We start from the raw sequence: 20120 nt of genomic DNA, 5'->3' as shown, positions 1-20120 counted from the left end.
CACCGAGTATTATTTATTTATTTATTTTTTATTGTGATTACATACCTGCCAACTTTTGAAATCAGAAAAACCTAGTAGCCAGGGTCCAGGGGCCGCAGGCCCCGGTAGGTCCAGGACAAAGTCCTGGTGGGGGGTTCACTTCGCCCCCCAAAGCAAAATGATAATTAGCATTCCGACAGGTTAAAATGTTGCTAAAACCATCACTTTTCTATCAGTCACAGTGACTTTTCAAAACAAAACTATTACAGCAAAAATCATATGGGTTGATTGACATGTTTATTCTGTAAGCTAACTTCAATAGTTTGAAATTATTTTGACAGTTAATGCCAGTTATCCTGTCAACCTTTCACAAGACTTCAATTTGTTAATTGAAAGTATAAACAGTATAAACACTTTTTACAGTAAACAAATGGTAAAACAGTACTAAACAATTCCATTAAAAAAAAAATTGGTGTCATTAACTTTCTGTCCAAGCTTGTATAATCTACTGCCTTGTTCAATTGTAAAAAATATTCTGTGCCTAAAATTCACATTTCTATCACAATTATCATACTGTAAACATGGTAAGCTAACTTCATTAAAATTAATAGTCCTGTCAATAGCATGGAATTACAATTCAAATGTAGTTTTTTTGTAAGCCTTTCAAAAGAATTCAAAATGTGAAAAATTAATGAAAATTAATTTAAGCCATCAGACACTTGAAAAGTGGCACATCACATCTCTAATGTAATCATTTGAACTTTTCAACAGAAATAGCACTGCAAAAATATTAAGGACATACTTCTGTATTTTGGTAGTTATGCTGTCAACATTTAACAAGATTTCTTCAACTTGGACTTGAAAGCATAAATAGTATAAACACTTTTAACAGTATGTCGTGCTGTGAAATACAGCCGACAGGATTGCGCACCAAACACGAAGCAAGGCCAAAGCGCATGCATGCTGCAGGAGAACAAAGGACTTCTTTCATTTAAGGTTTGTGATAAACCATCAAACTCATTCGTTAAAAGGACTCTATAGTAATATAAAGCGAGTTTTTCTGGACATTATCATGCAAGAAAAGTTTATTTTTGGGACCGCGATCACCGCGTAATGATTTTTAAAGGTTGCATTACAAACATTTAACTGTCCCATGTGATCAGCCAGTGCGATTGGAAGTCCATGCTCAATTATTGCCTCCGTAAATAAAACTTCGGCATTTATCACATCCAAAGAATCTGTTTGGGCGACGAAAAACGTTGAAAGTTTTCCACTTGTATCGCTAGCAACGGCATTAGACTTGTGTTTTTTTGTCCCAACGTGGTCTTTTACATCGCTAATTCCTCCGTGTCCGATCGAAAAATCTTGTCTGCACAAGGTGCAATTCGCGTAGTTTTCACCCTTTTTTTTTTTTTAATTAATGAAAAACCGTATTTTTTATCACTGCAACCGTAACCCGGAATAGGTTGATGAAAACCGTACGAATTACGGGAAAACCGGAGTAGTTGGCAGGTATGCCTCACTAATGCCTTGCATCGTCTATATTAGATATATAACAACGGGCGGGTGCGGGCGGATGGCGGGCGGGTGCAGTTCTGATCAAACGTTACATCGGGTGGATGACGGATGGTTGACGACTTTCTGACGCGGTTGCGGATGAAATAAATTGCCTATCCGCGCATCTCTAGTATGTATACTTTGGTCACATTTTCAGTAGACCCATAATACATTCATAAAAGAAGCAAACTTCATGAATGTTTTTTGTGACCAACAAGTATGTGCTCCAATCACTCTATCACAAAAAAATAAGAGTTGTAGAAATGATTGGAAACTCAAGACAGCCATGACATGATGTTCTGTGTATGTAAACTTTTGACCACGACTGTATATAAACAAACAATCACTCACATTAGAGTTTCCAATTAACCCAGCATTATTAGAAAGTCAACCGAAAATAAATAAAAAATAAAGATTGAAAATATTTACCATTTTTTCTGATAATGAAAGATGGTTGCAAAATGTTTGCAACACTGCTTCTTGTTGTTGTTTGTTTACTTTCCTTAACAACAGTCTACATGCAGTACATTATCTATTTTTCAGAGTAGGACATATTCACTTCTGCTACACACTCTTATCACACACATAAACCTGTGTGAGCTGTGAAGCCCCGATGGACTGTTGGTCCATCCAAGCAAAGGCGGGACCTTTCTCTTAAGTTGTGACCTGTAATAAAAACTCTCTTATGCCGTTTGAACACTTTGAGGACTTGTGTTTAACCTTCAAAGTCTCCTGAGACCAGATTTGTGGACTCTGGACGACAATGTCCTCCTACTCAATACACTTTCTAAAAAGGTATCACATGAGGCCTGTTTTTGGACTTTGATCAAACTGTTGCTTCTGTTCACTAATCAAGTCATTAGGCACACCCACACAAATTTACCCTGATCCAGAGTTTGAACTTAGAGATAGAACTGGAATGTTCTGAGTGATGCTACCAATGTTTCTCCTCTCCTATTCAGCATGTCAATTGAACTAAATAATAAACTAAACGACACCAATGACGCAGTGCACTGTCCATATACGGCAGTGTTTTTCAACCTTTTTTGGAGCCAAGGCACATTTTCTGCGTTGAAAAAATGCGGAGGCACACCACCAGCAGAAATCACTAAAAAACGAAACTCAGTTGACAGGAAAAAGTCGTCGTCGCAATTGTTGGGTATGACTTTAAAGCAGAGGTGCTCATTACGTCGATCGCGAGCTACCGGTCGATCGTGGAGGGTGTGTCAGTCGATCACCAGCCAGGCATTAATAAAATAGTCCTAAAAATGAGCGATCATAAATCTTCACTATGACGTCACTTTCGTCACTTGATTGACATTCACGGCACCCGAGGGTCTTCTGAGATGACGCTGGCTGCCGCCAGCTCATTAAAATTACCGACTGGAAGGCGAGAAACACTTTATTTCAACAGACTCTGGCGCCGTACCTGTCGTCAAAACTCCAAAGACCGACTGCACAGTTGCACAATAAAAGCGCTGCTTCATCCTGCCTGCGCTACCAAAATAAGAGTCTCAGAAAGCTGGTGTGCACAAGCTAGCAAACTACGGAGTTTGCCGACAATGTATTTCTTGTAAAGTGTATACAAAGGAGTACGGAAGCTGGACAAATAAGATGCCAAAAACCAACCATTTTCATGTGGTATTGGACAGAAAGGAGGACTTTTTTCCTCCTCCATTCGAAAATGCGGACCTTATCAGCACTACTGTCTGATTCCAATCAATGCAAGTCATCACAATCAGGTAATACACCAACTTATATTCTTGTCTTCATGAAAGAAAGGAATCTATATGTGTTAAACATGCTTGTATTATCTCTAAACACTTTTAACTTATTAACAATATTAACTATATGTGTTAAACATGCTTGTATTATCTTTAAACACCTTTAACTTATTACCAATATTAACTACAAGTGTTAAACATGCTTGTATTATCTTTAAACACCTTTAACTTGTTAACAATATTAACTATGTGTTAAACATTCTTGTATTATCATTAAACACCTTTAATTTATTAACAATACTAACTATATGTGTTAAACATGCTTGCATTATCACTAAACATCTTTAACTTGTTAACAATATTAACTATGTGTGTTAAACATGTTTGCATTATCATTAAACACCTTTAACTTATTAACAATATTAACTATATGTATTAAACATGCTTGTATTATCATTAAACACCTTTAACTTGTTAACAATATTAACTATATATATTAAACATACTTGTAATTTCATTAAACACCTTTAATTTATTAACAATATTAACTATATGTGTTAAACATGTTTGTATTATCTTTAAACACCTTTAACTTATTAACAATATTAACTATATGTGTTAAACATGCTTGTATTATCATTAAACACCTTTAACTTGTTAACAATATTAACTATATGTATTAAACATACTTGTATTTTCATTAAACACCTTTAATTTATTAACAATATTAACTATATGTGTTAAACATGCTTGTATTATCATTAAACACCTTTAACTTGTTAACAAAAACATATGTTTCATAAATAAGTAAATATAAATTATATATATGAATGAGGTAGATCCCCACGACTTGATCAATTGAAAAGTAGCTCGCCTGCAGAAAAAGTGTGAGCACCCCTGCTTTAAAGCATAACGAAGCATGCATCACTATAGCTCTTGTCTCAAAGTAGGTGTACTGTCACCACCTGTCACATCACACCCTGACTTATTTGGACTTTTTTGCTGTTTTCCTGTGTGTAGTGTTTTACTTCTTGTCTTGCGCTCCTATTTTGGTGGCTTTTCCTCTTTTTTTGGTATTTTCCTGTAGCAGTTTCATGTCTTCCTTTGAGTGATATTTCCAGCATCTACTTTGTTTTAGCAATCAATAATATTTCAGTTGTTTTTATCCTTCTTTGTGGGGACATTGTTGATTGTCATGTCATGTTCGGATGTACACTGTGGACGCCGTCTTTGGTCCACAGTAAGTCTTTGCTGTAGTCCAGCATTCTGTTTTTGTTTACTTTGTAGCCAGTTCAGTTTTAGTTTCGTTCTGCACAGCCTTCCCTAAGCTTCAATGCCTTTTCTTAGGGGCACTCACCTTTTGTTTATTTTTGGTTTAAGCATTAGACACCTTTTTACCTGCACACTGGCTCCCACTGTTTCGACATCTACAAAGCAATTAGCTACCGGGTGCCACCTACTGATATGGAAGAGTATTACACGGTTACTCTGCCGAGCTCTAGACAGCACCGACACTCAACAACAACACATCATTTGCGGACTATAATTACTGGTTTGCAAAAAATATTTTTAACCCAAATAGGTGAATTTAGATAATCTCCCACGGCACACCAAACTGTATCTACAGTGGTTGAAAAACACTGATATACAGTATATGTACCTTACGTGTATGTGTGTGCAATATTCTGTATGTTCTATAAAAGTAGTTTAACTAAACAGATTATTTTTCTTTCTAGATATACACAGACAGAGGCCAACTTCACCTCAGAGTAAACATGTCCAAATTGGGCGCTGCATCACATTCACCTTCTTCAGCAAGGTACTCATCTTCTTGGAGATGCGTTTTGGCTCCTTTCCATGTTGGAAAAGTGCCGTGCAAGCCCGTTTCCAAAATGGAAAATCCCTTTCAGTTTCATAATGGTAGAGTCGGAATTCATGTTTCACCCCAATCAACCTCATCTTCCCAGTGCTAATGGCAACCATACAACCCCACACCATTATGCTACCACCACTATGCTTTACTGTAGGCAGTGTTTAGCCTTGGTTTACGGCTTTGACATAGCATGACGGGAGGGTACGCACATGCACGTATGTGCATACATCTACTGTATCACGATTACGGATGTAACGATATGAAAATTTCATATGACGCTATCGTTACCACAATTATCGTGATTATCATTATCATTGCGGTATTGTTGAATGTGCTCAAAAAGTATTTATAAACACACAGAAATCTCTTGACCAAGCTATTTTTCAAAATAACTCAAATAGAAAACTGTTAGAAAACACACTATTTTGCATATTTCATATTTTTTATGCTTCACTGATAGTATTTTAGTCTTAGTGTTGTATCTGTTTTAATGGCTTTGCTTATATTGTTTTAAATATTGTTTTTTTAATGTAGCACCTTAAGATTTATTTCAAAGAAAAGTGCGTGACAAATAAAATGTATTATTGTCAGGTTCAAACACTGATGACATCTATTAAACAAGACAAGAAGCAAGGAATTAAATAGAGACAGAATTCAATTTAGCTCAATTGAGGAGAAACGCGTAGACACTGTACCCTTGCACAGTGTCGTCCAACGCTCTGACAAAAGATTGTACGCCTCCTCTTTTATTTGGACTTTCCCTGATTGCATGGCAACAGCTGTTTCTAAGGGAGGGGGGTCGTAAACAGCCATCGCCTTTGGTTACAAAACAGTTCAAAGGGATTACAATACATCGAAGAAACCCACGCCTTCATGTCGCTTCCCATCCTACACAGTGGAGTTTTACAAGCCTTTTGATTGGTAGGATCAAAGACAGCTTTTGTCCTTTCGCCGGGAACTCATTGAAACACAAAGTTTTGTGATAACTTAGATACAATTATTCTGACAATTATTATTATCCATTCAGTGGTCCTAGAACACACCGTAAAAACACATCTGTCTCGTATTTTTCTGAGTATAGAACGATCCGCTTGTAGGTTCAATGTACACAATTGAATAGCTTACTTGCTCAGATAGCAACATGTCTATATACGTTTAGACTGCAGTATATCATTGACGATGTGGAAAGACGTTAATGTCTTGTTTTCATGTTAGCATTTAAAATAGCGAGAATCACGGTTTTTCAATCATTTTAAATTGAAGCAGTAATACTAACCATTAGCAGTTTTACTGTGATTATCATTAGTACTGTTTATTGTTACATACCTAACCACAATCAATCCTTTAGTTACTTTTGAGTCTTGAAAATGACATTTCAAGTTTGGCTTTTTAGCAACACATATACATATATATATATATATATATATATATATATATACACACATATATATATATATATATATATATATATACATACACATACATACATACATATATATATATATATACATACATATATATATATATATACATATATATATATATATACATATATATATACATATATATACATACATATATATATACATATATATACATACATATATATATACATATATATACATACATATATATATACATATATATACATACATATATATATACATATATATACATACATATATATACATATATATACATACATATATATATACATATATATACATACATATATATATATATATACATATATATACATACATATATATATATATACACACACATATATATATATACACATACATATACACATATATACATACATACATACATATATATATATACATACATATATATATATACATACATACATACATACATACATACATACATACATACATATATATATATTTTATTTTTTTATTTTTAAAGGCAGACATTTAGCTTTATGAAGTTAAGATACATGTATGTGATGATAAACCTCCTCCAGGCTGTATTAATATGCTCAATACAACACTGGCATGAAAACAGGAGTTCAGAATATTCAGAGATTTTCCCATACCTACAGAATATGTTAATTAAAAAAAAGAAGCTATGATAAATTAATTTATTGTTAATTTCCTCCCTGGTTGAATAAGTCAAACACATCCCTAATATGTCCATAGATTTGTCGTTTTCTGAGTTTGAAATATAAAAACCAACAGAGATTCCCCAAACTGAGCATAATGCCACTTTCATAAGATGAAGTCATGTGATGCCATCTAGTCATTGTGTTATGAAACATCAACAGAGGCCAGCGCCAATAGAAACCAGGACCAGCTTCCTTCTGCTATAGTCGACAAAACTACCAGTCTACTATGAATGAACATTTATGAAGTTCCCTTTTTATATTGTAAAAATATCATTTTTTTAAGGGGGAACTGCAATTGTTGGGTAATTATGCCCATCATCCACAGTCCCTAAGTGAGTCAAGAACACACACTTTTCTGTGTGTTCTAAATAGTGAAAAACTGCAAGCAAGAGGATGTTAACAATGCAGGTAATGTGGATTGACCTACACTATATTGCCAATTGAGCACTTCTGCTGCACTTAGTGACACACCACAGTGTTACACAAAGCCTTCCCATCGATGTATCTCCGAACGCCAAGAAACTGCATTACAACGAATAAAGAATTGTTTCTGATACCAAACCCTGCAGTGATAGTAACTTTTTTCCACCTAACGAAAATCAACAAGGACATCCCAGGCCAATTGGACCTAGGGCTGGGCGATATATCGATATATTGCGGGTTTGTCTCTGTGCGATATAGAAAATGACTATATGGTGATATTGGAGTATACGTCAGTGTTTCCCACAGGACAGGCATCTATTTGTGGTGGTGTGGTCGGGGGGTGGCGGCGGCAGCAGCGGCGATGACCAAAAAGAACGCGGAGTTGGAATATAATTACAACATTTTATGTTTATATTTATATACAGATTTGAACAATTAGTGATTCACTGAAATATATTTATTAATTGTGGTTCTTACAAAAAATATATTTTATAAAATATAAAAGCTAAAATGTCTCTTAAAGCTCTGCCCCTTTAATTAGTGAATACTAAATAATTTAACTTTAGCCTACTACTACAACCATATTATTTACCAGCAACATGAAGTGTTGCCGCCACAGTCAGTCAACCTCCTCCTCCTCCTCCTCCTGCTGCTGCTGAACAGGTCGCACCTGTGGTCCGGACTGTAGGCCTACCTCCTCTCCAAGTCCAGCCCTTTTCGGCCGTTGAAAATATTTTTCTATACTCATCTGTGTGAAGGAGTGAACATCCAACATTAGAATGTATTACTAACGAGCAGAACCGCTCTATTTACAGTGCCGTCTAACCTTAAGCGGCAGCAGCTCAACACATGCAGGGTTCAACGTTAAGGTTTTTTTCTACTTGCCTGACTTCTCAAATCTACTTGCCCCAATATTTTTACTTGTCCTGCCTCGGTTTTTTTCTGGCTGTGTAGTGCTCATGGCTTATATCTTACTAAAATCCTTCCCGTTGACTATTTACAACACTACACAGTATTTATTATTATTATTATTATTATCTATAAATACATTTAAATGGCATTGCATACATGTAAAATTAAATGCTATTTCACATTATTTGACCAGTAGCAGTTACACCCATCTGAACAGGTCAGCCACCTGTTTAAAGCCCGATCACAGTTGAAATCTTGAAATGAAGGGCCTTTAATGGCCAAAACATTAACCTGGACAACATTTTAACAGCTGGTTGGCTCAGATTTTATTATTTTCATTGCATTCACATGCTGCAGTGGACAGTGGACAATTTAGCTTCAGTCCATGTGTGTTTATTGACAACAGGGTTATAACCTGGACACGTTAGCTCGTCGGTATTGTAACACGTGACTGTTACTACGTGCGTCTGCCCCGGACCCCGAGTCAAACAGCGGCGGTGTTAATGAAGCAGCGTCAGGCTGCTCACCATCAGTGAAACGCTCGGTGAAATCGCGGATTAACGTTAAATATATGACGAGCCACGAGCGATGCAGCTATAACCTATCTACCTATAACTTATATTACCCTCGTATTTTGATCCGGTCGGTCCGTTCTTCTTTTACTTCGTCGTTGTCGTCGTCTTCATCTTATTCTGGCCCACCAGGTGAATTAAGTGCTATTGGCGGAGTTACAATGCATAGTAGGCTACCGCCACCTACTGCACCGGAGTTGTAACTACAAGCAACATTCACAGACAGTCCCATTGCTTTTATGAGCCGTCGAGTGAGTCAAAAGCCGAAAAATCCATTTGTGGCGGACGTAATTCTTTTCGTGGCGGGCCGCCAAAAATAAATGAATGTGTGGGAAACACTGTACGTTCTCACGCAGTTGCTTTTAGCTGCGAGCATTACACTACAGGCTCTTCTCACTCTTTCTTGTCTCTCCTTCTCACAGAGACGTAAAACAAGCGCACCTTCTTACATACGTCACATACGTATACGCCCTCGCGGAGCAGAGCGGTAGCGGCATGGGTAACGTTAGCCGCGGTGCGAGTGGTATTACGAGAGAAAGAAGGTGCGAATCTGGTAACAAATGAAGGAAGAATTAATTCCCAAGAAAAACAGCAGGGGGTCCATCGTCTGGCGGTGGTGTGGCTTCAAGCGGGAAGATGTCGAACAGTCAACCGTACCGTATTTTCCGCACTATTAGCCGCACCTAAAAACCACAAATTTACTCAAAAGCTGACAGTGCGGCTTATAACCCGGTGCGCTTTATATATGGATTAATATTAAGATTCATTTTCATAAAGTTTCGGTCTCGCAACTACGGTAAACAGCCGCCATCTTTTTTCCCCGTAGAAGATGAAGTGCTTCTTCTTCTACGCAAGCAACCGCCAAGGTAAGCACCCGCCCCCATAGAACAGGAAGCGCTTCTTCTTCTACTACTGTAAGCAACCACCCGCCCGCGTAGAAGAAGAAGAAGAAGCGCGCGGATATTACGTTTCATTTCCTTTGTGTGTTTACATCTGTAAAGACCACAAAATGGCTCCTACTAAGCGACAGGTTTCCGGTTCATGAAAAGACGCAATCTCTCCATCCGCACACGGACTACTATTTCACAGCAACTGCCTAAAGACTTTCAAGAAAAGCTGGCTACTTTCCGTGCATATTGTAAAAACAAGATAGCTGAAAAAAAGATCCGGCCAGAGAACATTATCAACATGGAAGAGGTTCCACTGACTTTTGATATTCCTGTGAACCGCACTGTGGATACAACGGGAGCACGTACGGTGAATATTCGCACCACAGGGAATGAGAAGTCATCCTTCACTGTGGTTCTAGCTTGCCATGCTAATGGCCAGAAACTTCCACCCATGGTGATATTCAAAAGGAAGACCTTGCCAAAAGAGACCTTTCCAGCCGGCGTCATCATAAAAGCTAACTCGAAGGGATGGATGAAGAAAAGATGAGCGAGTGGTTAAGGTAAGTTTACGCGAAGAGGCCGGGTGGCTTTTTTCACGCAGCTCCATCTATGTTGATATACGACTCCATGCGCGCCCACATCACGCTGGTTTTTAATATATTATTAAAGTTTGACTGACCTATCTGACTGTTTTTTTGACATTCCTTTAGCGCAGTTAGATGCGGCTTATAACACGGGGCGGCTTATAGGTGGACAAAGTTTTGAAATATGCCGTTCATTGAAGGCGCGGCTTATAACCCAGGGCGCCTTATGGTGCGGAAAATACGGTAATTTGTCAAGTGTGGGGCAAAAGCGTTGCTACAAAATGTAGCATTACCGCTAATATGTAGCATCATTTGAAAAGTCACCCGCTAGAGAATGAAGAGTGCTTGAAACTCCGCATGTCAACATCTCCGCTCGGTGCCACACCAACAAAATGCCAAAGCAACCATTTCCACATCAACACCGTATGAAAAAACTAGTCCACAACAGAAGGAGATAACGTCCGCAGGAACCTACCACATAGCGAAGGACGGACACAATTTGATTTCCTATTATGCAGCTCATTTTTATTTGAAATATATTGTGTGACATCATGCACAAAAGTGCACTTTATTAGTTTTAAACTATTGTAGTGGCGTTCTGTACAAAAAGTGCACTTTAATTGAGTGTTGTTTTGATATGTCATCTTAGTGACATCATGCACAAAAGTGCACTAATAGCTTGTTTTAAAATGTCTCTGACAATCTTGCACTTTCTGTTTTGGAAATGACATGAATGTTTGTGCCACTGCTTAATAACTGTTTAATAAATACACTTTTACTTGTGATTTCCATCTCTGCATGAAAGTTTAAAAGTAGCATATATTAATGCAGTATGAAGAAGAATGTTTTAATGTAGACACATAGAATCATCATACTGCTGTGATGATATGCATCAAGTGTTCATTCAAGGCTAAGGCAAAATATGGAGATATATATGATGTATCGTGACATGGCCTAAAAATATTGAGATATTAAAAAAAGGCCATATCGCCCAGCCCTAATTTGAATACTCCTTGGCCCTATTTGGACCAAACGGATAGCTGTCCATAGAGTAAGGCTATGTCTACACTAAGCCGGATAACCCCTTAAAGAAATAATTATTTAGCATAAACCTTGTGTCAGCCACACTAAACTATCATTTAAGGTCCTCCTCCTCGGACAATTTTTTTACAGGGGTAAGTACGCCGTCTTGAATCTGCGGCTCTTAGCTTTGTATGGACTCATTGATCGTTTACAAACTGAGTTCGGAGAGGAAGTGACGCCAGAAAGACCGCGCCCCACACAGGAAGTGACGTCAGAAAGAACGCGCCACCGCCAGCTTCATAATAAAGCGGTTTCGTAACTCGGAGGTAACCACTGGAAATATGGAGGCGAGTCATCCAGACATGGCCGTGTTTCTCCTTCTTCTACATGTACAGACGCTTGTGGAAATCACACATGAATACCTTAAAGGGGAACATTATCACCAGACCTATGTAAGCGTCAATATATACCTTGATGTTGCAGAAAAAAAGACCATATATTTTTTTAACCGATTTCCGAACTCTAAATGGGTGAATTTTGGCGAATTAAACGCCTTTCTATTATTCGCTCTCGGAGCGAATAATAGGGAAGCAATCCGCCATTTTCTCAAACACCGAGTCAAATCAGCTCTGTTATTTTCCGTTTTTTCGACGGTTTTCCGTACCTTGGAGACATCATGCCTCGTCGGTGTGTTGTCGGAGGGTGTAACAACACGAACAGGGACGGATTCAAGTTGCACCAGTGGCCCAAAGATGCCAAAGTGGCAGGAAATTGGACGTTTGTTCCGCACACTTTACCGACGAAAGCTATGCTACGACAGAGATGGCAAGAATGTGTGGATATCCTGCGACACTCAAAGCAGATGCATTTCCAACTGGACTGGACAGATCAGCTTTCAGGAAAAGAGCGTGGATGAGGGTATGTCTACAGAATATATTAATTGATGAAAATTGGGCTGTCTGCACTCTCAAAGTGCATGATGTTGCCAAATGTATTTCATATGCTGTAAACCTAGTTCATAGTTGTTAGTTTCCTTTAATGCCAAACAAACACATACCAATCGTTGGTTAGAAGGCGATCGCCGAATTCGTCCTCGCTTTCTAACGTGTCGCTGGCTGTCGTGTCGTTTTCGTGGGTTTCGCTTGCATACGGTTCAAACCGATATGGCTCAATAGCTTCAGTTTCTTCTTCAATTTCGTTTTCGCTACCTGCCTCCACACTACAACCATCCGTTTCAATACATGCGTAATCTGTTGAATCGCTTAAGCCGCTGAAATCCGAGTCTGAATCCGAGCTAATGTCGCTATAGCTTGCTGTTCTATGCGCCATGTTTGTTTGTGTTGGCATCACTATGTGACGTCACAGGAAAATGGACGGATGGTTAAAATCAGGCACTTTGAAGCTTTTTTTAGGGATATTGCGTGATGGGTAAAATTTTGAAAAAAAACTTCGGAAAAAAAAATAAGCCACTGAACTGATTTTTAATGGTTTTAACCCTTCTGAAATTGTGATAATGTTCCCCTTTAAGAGAAAGCCATTGCAGCTATTTGGGATACAACACTTCTCAGACTGCAAGACAACTTTCCAATGTCCAGGTCAGCTGGGATTCTACTTACCGAAAAACCTCGTCCATTTGTCGAAGGGGAGTCAACGAGAATGCGGGCTCCCGTGGATGTGATAAAAAAAAAGGTAAGCATGTGCTTTGTATTACCTGGCCGTCGAGGGAAGACTACGGAAAACGGCGAATGCTTTTGGACTGGCAAAGCAGACTGTATCAGTTATTGTCCGCCATGTATGTCTCGGACTCAACGTCCAGGTCCAGAGTATATAAAGTCACCAAAAAGGAATGGACAATGAAGGTGAAGGCAAAAGAGTGAGGAGTGTCCTGACCAGATATCTAGATGTCGAGATTGATTGTTGTAAAATGTTCTTTGTCACATTGTTTACATGTCTAATAAAGATGTGATTAATTTATGATGTCTCAGGTGTGATTCACTACAATAGAGCCCCACAGCACACTGGATTCCAGTTCATTGAAATACCTCAACACTGGATATTGTTCAGATAAGTTACATTTAAGAACTTGCACACAAAGCAACACTGGGAGGTGACTATGACGTGCGCATTTTCCGCGCATGCGTACTAAATCGCGTTCCGCCAGCGGACGGAGCGTACGGAGGGGGTCTTAAATGACCATTGTGTGTGTGTGTGGACAAGGATAAGGTTAGGTGGGATTTACCCTGGATAACCTTAGCCGGTTTAGTGTAGAAGCGTCTCAGTCACCATGATACTGATACATAGAGACCATAGTGCTTGATATTACTGCCATTGCTTGGACTTTAATGACGTCGCGTCCGGCTCACGTCCAGCTCATTAAATCTGTGTGGTGGTCAAGCAGCGTCTGTTCTCAATGGGTACTCGGCATTATTTAGCTTTTCTCTAAGAAAAATGCCCTATGCTTGCCTTGTTTTCGGCTGTACGAGCCGTTTAAATCGCGAAAAGAATAAACGTTTCTTCAGAGTTCCTCGAGAGGTCATCAAGAAGGGCAGAAGAGCGCAAGATTTTACGAAAGACAACGACAAAAGTGGCACACTCTCCAGTACAAGAGAGCAGAGTCGAATAACACACTTTGTTAAAGGTTTGTTTGATATACTTTACTTGTTCAATATTTCCCATTGAAGTATTGTCTTGATATTATTTATATTTTAATTTTTAACAAACAGAAACCAAAAATGAGAGTCGATACTTGGTCAGGAAAGGTATTTCTACGTCTCCCCTCTTGTTTATTTCGTACACAAATGTGTCAGAGTACAAATGATAACAAGAAAGAAATCAAATATGGTGATGATTAATTAATTGTTAGTTTGTTAAATGGATATGCAGTCACAGGTGTCAGTTGTTGCGTGCTCGTTTATTTACGTGGACGTGTCACCGCAAGACGCAAAGTTGAATCATGAAATACAACTTTATATAGATGCAAAAATTCGGCATATTTATCTGGGAGAGTCTTGATACCAATTTCCTTAACCCAGCCACACACAAAGAAGTTGTAGACCCCCATGCTTTTCCAAGTTTTCATCTATTTTGTCGTGTAGAATGACGTCGGAGCACCAGATGGTTCGACATGTCTGGGAATTCTACCTATGGATAATCCTTAAAAATCACTCGAAAAATCTATTTTTTTTAATATAGTATTGGGATCTTTTTAATTGCATAGTTGGATTATTTGCTTGTATCTGCTTTTATTGCAGGAAGATCTGGGCCACTTGCGTACTCAGACAGTGGTAAAAATGCTAATGTTGCGAATAAAGTTAATGATTATTTGCAAAAAAAAAATGAAGTTTCTCAGTTCGAACATTACATATATTGTCTATGCAGTCTATTCAATTGAATATGAGTTGAAAATGATTTGCAAATCATTGTATTCTCTTTTTATTTACCATTTACACAACGTGCCAACTACGCTGGTTTTGGGTTTTGTATACACATCTGTGAAGGCGCCATTAATGCTGAAAGGTACATACAGGTTTTGGAGCAACATATGTTGCCAGCCAAGTAACTTTATCATGGACGCCCCTGCTTATTTCAGCAAGACAATGCCAAGCCACGTGTCACAACAGCGTGGCTTCATAGAAAAAGAGTGCAGGTACTAGACTGGCCTGCCTGTAGTCCAGACCTGTCTCCTGTTGAAAATGTGTGGCGCATTATGAAGCCAAAACTTTTTTGCAATGTGTTGCTAATAAATTATAAGTTAATGATTATTTGCAAAAAAAAAAACAAGTTTCTCAGTTCGAACATTAAATATATCTGCAGTCTATTCAGTTGAATATAAGTTGAAAATGATTAGCAAATCATTTATTCTGTTTTTATTTACCATTTACATAACGTGCCAACTACACTGGTTTTGTACACTTCATCTGTGAAGGCGCCATTGATGCTGAAAGGTACATACATTTTTTGGAGCAACATATGTTGCCATCCAAGCAACGTTGTCATGGACGCCCCTGCTTATTTCAGCAAGACAATGCCAAGCCACGTGTCACAACAGCGTGGCTTCATAGAAAAAGAGTGCAGGTACTAGACTGGCCTGCCTGTAGTCCAGACCTGTCTCCTGTTGAAAATGTGTGGCGCATTATGAAGCCAAAACTTTTTTGCAATGTGTTGCTAATAAATTATAAGTTAATGATTATTTGCAAAAAAAAAAACAAGTTTCTCAGTTCGAACATTAAATATATCTGCAGTCTATTCAGTTGAAAATAAGTTGAAAATTATTAGCAAATCATTTATTCTGTTTTTATTTACCATTTACATAACGTGCCAACTACACTGGTTTTGTACACTTCATCTGTGAAGGCACCATTGATGCTGAAGGGTACATACATGTTTTGGAGCAACATATGTTGCCAACGTTATCATGGACGCCCCTGCTTATTTCAGCAAGACAATGCCAAGCCACGTGTTACAACAGCCTGGCTTCATAGACTAGACTTAGACTTCCTTTTTATTGTCATTCAAATTTGAACTTTACAGTACAGATAAGAACAACATTTTGTTGCATTAGCTCATGGTAGTGCAGGATAATAGTAAAAGAGAGCGGGTACTAGACTGGCCTGCCTGTAGTCCAGACCTGTCCCCCGTTGAAAATGTGTGGCGCATTATGAAGCCTGAAATACCACAAACTTAAGCTGTACATCAAGGAAGAATGGGAAAGAATTCCACCTGAGAAGGTTAAAAAATGTGTCTCCTCAGTTCCCAAACGTTTACTAAGTGTTGTTAAAAGGAAAGGCCATGTAACACAGTGGTAAAAATGCCCCTTTGCCAACTTTTTTGAAATGTGTTGCTAATAAGTTATAAGTTAATGATTATTTGCACAAAAAAAAAATTAAGTTTCTCAGTTTGAACATTACATATCTTGTCTTTGCAGTCAATTCAATTGAATATGAGTTGAAAATTATTTGCAAATCATTGTATTCTTTTTTTAATTTACCATTTACACACCGTGACAACTACACTGGTTTTGGGTTTTGTATACACATCTGTGAAGGCACCATTAATGCTGAAAGGTACATGCGGGTTTTGGAGCAACATATGTTGCCATCCAAGCAACGTTGTCGCAGACGCCCCTGCTTATTTGAGCAAGGCAATGCCAAGCCACGTGTCACAACAGTGTGGCTTCATAGTAAAAGAGTGCGGGTACTAGACTGGCCTGCCTGTAGTCCAGACCTGTCTCCTGTTGAAAATGTGTGGCGCATTATGAAGCCTAAAATACCACAAACTTAAGTTGTACATCAAGCAAGAATGGGAAAGAATTCCACTTGAAAAGCTTAAAAAATGTATCTCCTTAGTTCCCAAAAGTTTACTAAGTGTTGTTAAAAGGAAAGGCCATGTAACACAGTGGTAAAAATGCCCCTTTGCCAACTTTTTTGCAATGTGTTACTATTAAATTATAAGTTAATGATTATTTGCAAAAAAAATTTTACGTTTCTCAGTACGAACATTAAATATATCTGCAGTGTATTCAATTGAATATAAGTTGAAAAGGATTTGCAAATCATTTTATTCTCTTTTTATTTACCATTTACACAACGTGACAACTTCACTGGTTTCGGGTTTTGTATACACATCTGTGAAGGCGCCATTAATGCTGAAAGGTACATACAGGTTTTGGAGCAACAGCCAAGTAACTTTATCATGGACGCCCCTGCTTATTTCAGCAAGACAATGCCAAGCCACGTGTCACAACAGTGTGGCTTCATAGTAAAAGAGTGCGGGTACTAGACTGGCCTGCCTGTAGTCCAAACCTGTCTCCCATTGAAAATGTGTGGTGCATTATGAAGCCTACAATAGCACAACGGAGACCCCCGGACTGTTGAACAACTTAAGCTGTACATCAACCAAAAATGGGAAAGAATTCCACTTCAAAAATGTGTCTCCTCAGTTCCCAAACCTTTACTGAGTGTTGTTAAAAGGAAAGGCCATGTAACACAGTGGTAAAAATGCTCCTTTGCCAACGTTTTTGCAATGTGTTACTATTAAATTCTAAGTTAAACAAAAATTAAGTTTTTCAGTTCGAACATTAAATATATCTGCAGTCTATTCAGTTGAATATAAGTTGAAAATTATTTGCAAATCATTGTATTGTTTTTATTTACCATTTAGACGACATGACTACACTGGTTTTGGCTTTTGTATACACATCTGTGAAGGCACCATTAATGCTGAAAGGTACAAACAGGTTTTGGAGCAACAGCCAAGTAACTTTATCATGGACGCCCCTGCTTATTTCAGCAAAACGATGCCGACCGAGCCACGTCTTTTTTCACGGACGCCCCTGCTTATTTCATGTCGCCACACATTATAGTTCATGTGTGAATATAGACAAGGAAATAAGTCCTTCCTTGGTGAGTACGTGTAATATTTAACTGTGGTATCATTTATGACATAGTTTTAGTGTTTCAGTTACCTGGGCTGCTCCTCTCCCAGACCGGATGCCCATAGCCGCGATGCCCGCCTTCAGCTCGGAAACATCCACTTTCCCATCCTTGTTCGTGTCCAGTTTGGCGAACAACTCCTCGTACATTTTGGACTCGCTCTCCGCGCATTGGCAGTGCGTCAAGAAGACTTTTCTGACGAAGCTGTGCATGGCTGACAGGAGGAATGGAAGCTATGCAAACACACGAGAAAAGAAAAAAAGAAAGAGGACGACGATTCCTGTGGTTGCCACTTCCGGTTTCACCTCCGTCGTGCCGCGCGTCGTCGCGAAGTCAACTTACGTCGACGAGGAGAAGATGGCATCAAAAATGTGATGAAAGTGTGGGGTTTTTTTTTTAGGTTGTAGCGTGAGCGTGAGGGAGTGAACACACTTTACATTTACTGACTTGGCCTGGAAAGTCCTCCCCTTCTAGTGCGCGTACACGCACGCCGCGGACACGCCCTTTTAACAAGGAACAACACGGCGTCCTGGCAGCTGGATGGGCATTTCGGCTCTTTTAAGAGATTCGGTTCTTATGACTCAAGTCACTCAAGAGAACTGATTCTTTTCGCTGCCAAATGTATTCATGACATTTATTGATTGGTTTTATTGATTATTAAAATTATTATTATAAATGTATTGATATATTTATTATTATAAATGTATTGATTTATTGATTGATTTATTTATTTATGTATTTATTTATTTATTATTTATGTATTTATTATTTATTATTATTATTATTATTATTATTATTATTAATTATTATTATTATTTATTATTATTTATTATTATTATTATTATTTATTATTATTATTATTTATTGATTATTATACATTTATTTATTGGTTTTATTGATATGGTTTTCTACATCAAAATCTATTATTCTTCTTCTCCAGATATAGGCGCGCTTCACATTCCACATTTTTCACCCGATTCAAACCGTTCCAACTTCAAACTGTTCATCCTATTCCATTGACAAATTCCCAGATTTCCCATAATTCCAGGTTTTCCGGGACATTTTTCCCCATTCAAAATGAATTGGCCATTTTTTTGAACTTCCATCATTTCCACATTTTTCAACCTTCAACACATTTCACCACCCTGGAAATTCAAACTACCTTTTTTCCAAGTTAAAAAAAATTCCAGGATTTTCCAGAATTCATGCTTTTCCAAAGCCCTATTTCCACCCTTTTTTCTGGCGACTACTCCTACCACATTTTTCAACCCACTTCAACCGCTCCACCGTCAGCACATTCCTCTTAATCGGGACAAAAAACGAAGTTGTTTTTTTAACTGGAAAAATTCCCGGTTTTCCCGCAATTCCAGGAATTCCGTAATACAATTTCTCAATTCAACATGTTAAATCATTCCACCTTCAACACATTTCACCATCCTGGAAATTCAAACTACCTTCTTTCCAAGTTAAAAAAAAATCCAGGATTTTCCAGAATTCTTGCTTTTCCAAAGCCCTATTTCCACCCTTTTTTCTGGCGACTACTCCTACCACATTTTTCAACCGCTCCACCGTCAGCACATTCCACATAATCAGGACAAAAAACAAAGTTTTTTTTTAACTGGAAAAATTCCCGGTTTTCCCGCAATTCCAGGAATTCCGTAATACAATTTCTCAATTCAACATGTTACTACTTCAACATTTCTCGACCGATTTGGAAAATGTCAACACCAACCATTTCAACGAATTCTGACCATTCCAGTTTTTTAAAAAAATTCCCGAAATTCCCAAATGTTTTGGAAATTCCCATTGACATTAATGGGACATTCTTCAAACTTCCACAATACCCACATTCTTCAACCCATTCAAACCATTCCACCTTTAACACATTGCACCATTCTGGAAATTCAAACTACCCTTTTTCCAAGTTCAAAAAATTCCAGGATTTTCCAAAATTCCTGCTTTCCCAAAGCCCTATTTCTACCCTTTTTTCTGGTGACTACTCCTCCCACATTTTCAAACCC

General features: G+C 38.1%; 1 protein-coding gene across 1 annotated transcript in view; it reads right to left on the bottom strand.

The window, feature by feature from the left end:
- slc25a24 (solute carrier family 25 member 24) overlaps positions 1 to 18580 on the bottom strand; it is a 51438-nt gene extending 32858 nt beyond the window's left edge. The window contains exon 1 of the mRNA XM_061976329.2: positions 18132 to 18580. Coding sequence (XP_061832313.2) covers positions 18132 to 18311 — 180 coding nt within the window. The 5' untranslated portion in view covers positions 18312 to 18580. The remainder of the gene's footprint in view (positions 1 to 18131) is intronic.
- Positions 18581 to 20120: the final 1540 nt, after the last annotated feature.

This window comes from Nerophis lumbriciformis, linkage group LG14 (assembly GCF_033978685.3).
Source record: "Nerophis lumbriciformis linkage group LG14, RoL_Nlum_v2.1, whole genome shotgun sequence".
NCBI classification, from domain to species: domain Eukaryota; kingdom Metazoa; phylum Chordata; class Actinopteri; order Syngnathiformes; family Syngnathidae; genus Nerophis; species Nerophis lumbriciformis.
This window is presented reverse-complemented; position numbering and strand designations above follow the sequence as displayed.